General features: G+C 44.1%; 1 protein-coding gene across 1 annotated transcript in view; it reads right to left on the reverse strand.

The window, feature by feature from the left end:
* LOC103369353 (poly(rC)-binding protein 4-like) overlaps positions 1-1,881 on the reverse strand; it is a 43,325-nt gene that overhangs the window by 18,385 nt on the left and 23,059 nt on the right. The window contains exon 7 of the mRNA XM_008298045.1: positions 1,529-1,584. Within this exon, the coding sequence (XP_008296267.1) occupies positions 1,529-1,584 (56 nt within the window). The remainder of the gene's footprint in view (positions 1-1,528; positions 1,585-1,881) is intronic.

The raw sequence follows: 1,881 nt of genomic DNA on the forward strand, positions 1-1,881 counted from the left end.
CAGAGAAGCAACAGGTTCCAGGTTTTAGTTGTTCTGAAGCAACGTTTGATTCATTTCTGCTTCTTCATTTAAACCTTTGACTGGCCTCCCTCCAATTTACTCTTTTCCTTTCTTCCTTTTCCTCCTTTTTTATTTCTTTACTTTCCTTCTCTCTTACTCTCTTTACCTTCTACCTTCCTTTTTCCTTCCTTTCCTCTCCTCCTTACTCCTTTTCTCCTTTTCTTTCTGCCTTCCTTTGTTTTCTGCCTTTTCATACTTACATCCTTCCTTCCTTCCTTTTCTTTACCTTTCCTTTCCTACCTCCAGTTCCTTCCTTCTCCTCCTTTTTTCGCATCCTCATCTGCTTCCTTCCTTTTCCTTCTGTCCTTCCTCCTTTTCTTTGTTTCTTCTGTCATTAATCTGCCCTTTCCTTCTTTTTCAGTTTCTTTCCTCCTTTCCTTGCTCCCTTCTTTTCCTCCGTTGCTGCCCACTTCCTGTTTCCTTCCTTCCTTGTTTAGTGCTGCTGTGTTCAATAAAGTTTAATTCAAACACCTCATCCAACGAATTCCAGACTTCATTTTGTGTTTTTGTTTCCTTTATGGAGCAAAATAAACATTTTTCCTAATTTTTTTATTCCTTTACTTTCCCTCTCTCTTACTCTCTATTCCTTCTACCTTCCTTTTTCTAGTTTCCTCTCCTCCTTACTCCATCTCTCCTTTCATCTTCCTTTGTTTTCTGCCTTTTCATACTTACATCCTTCATTCCTTCCTTCCTTTACCTTTCCTTTCCTACCTACAGTTCCTTCCTTCTCCTCCTTTTTTCACTTCCTCATCTACTTCCTTCCTTTTCCTCCTGTCCTTCCTCCTTTTCTTTTATTTGTTTCTTCTTTCATTAACCTGCGTTTCTCCTTTTCTTCATTTCCCTTCCTCCCTTCCACCTTTTTCCTCCTTTCCTTGCTCCCTTCTTTTCCTCTGTTGCTGTTCACTTCCTGTTTCCTTCCCTCCTTGTTTAGTGCTGCTGTGTTCAATAAAGTTTGANAATTTGTTTTTTCACTGTTTAACTCTTTAAATCTGCAAAAAATGTCTAATTATTTTACGGATATTTGCTGCAGTTTTTAAACATTCCACTGTGTTTATTGGGGTTTTGGCACCAACGATGTCAGATTTTTTATTTTATTTTGCTTTACAGCGACTAAAATGAAACCTCGACATTCGTGTGAAGGCTGAAAACGCTGCCGTCGTCTACCAGAGGGCCAAGAGTCCAACATCCACCTACAAACAGCACCAGCAGAACCGGCCCAACCTCCCCAGAAGCCAACGTTTCGCTGCAAGTGGCGTAAAACGGACACAAGTACAAAGACGTGAGGAGGCAGCAGAGGAGCATCGATTGTTCTGTTCCAGAGCCGCAGAACAGACGGAGGCAGAAACAACAGAGCGACCGGACCCACATCAGCGTGGAGTCAGGACGGGGAGGAGGAGGAGGACGAGGAGGAGGCGGGATGAAGGAGGAGAGAGTTCATGAGTGGGCGTGAACGTGGCTTCATACTCACGTCGTTTGGAATGAGCAGCTCCTGAGACGTGGTTTGAGAGTTCGACTCGACTCCTCCTGAGAGACACAACAGACACAAATCAATGGGCGCCATCGATCGGAAAACTCAAATCAGGCAGCGATCAAAGCGGCATCGCTCGTCTGTACCAACGAGTGGTCGGGTCGGAGGTGAGGAAGAGGAGGAGGAGGGAGGAGGGAGGAGGGAGAGGCAGAGCGAGGAGATGCAGAAATGATCAAATAACTGATGAACGCTCAGCAAAGCAGAGAAGCAACAGGTTCCAGGTTTTAGTTGTTCTGAAGCAACGTTTGATTCATTTCTGCTTCTTCATTTAAACCTTTGACTGGCCTCCCTCC

This window comes from Stegastes partitus, unplaced genomic scaffold, assembly GCF_000690725.1.
Source record: "Stegastes partitus isolate 25-593 unplaced genomic scaffold, Stegastes_partitus-1.0.2 Scaffold1275, whole genome shotgun sequence".
Classification (NCBI taxonomy): domain Eukaryota; kingdom Metazoa; phylum Chordata; class Actinopteri; family Pomacentridae; genus Stegastes; species Stegastes partitus.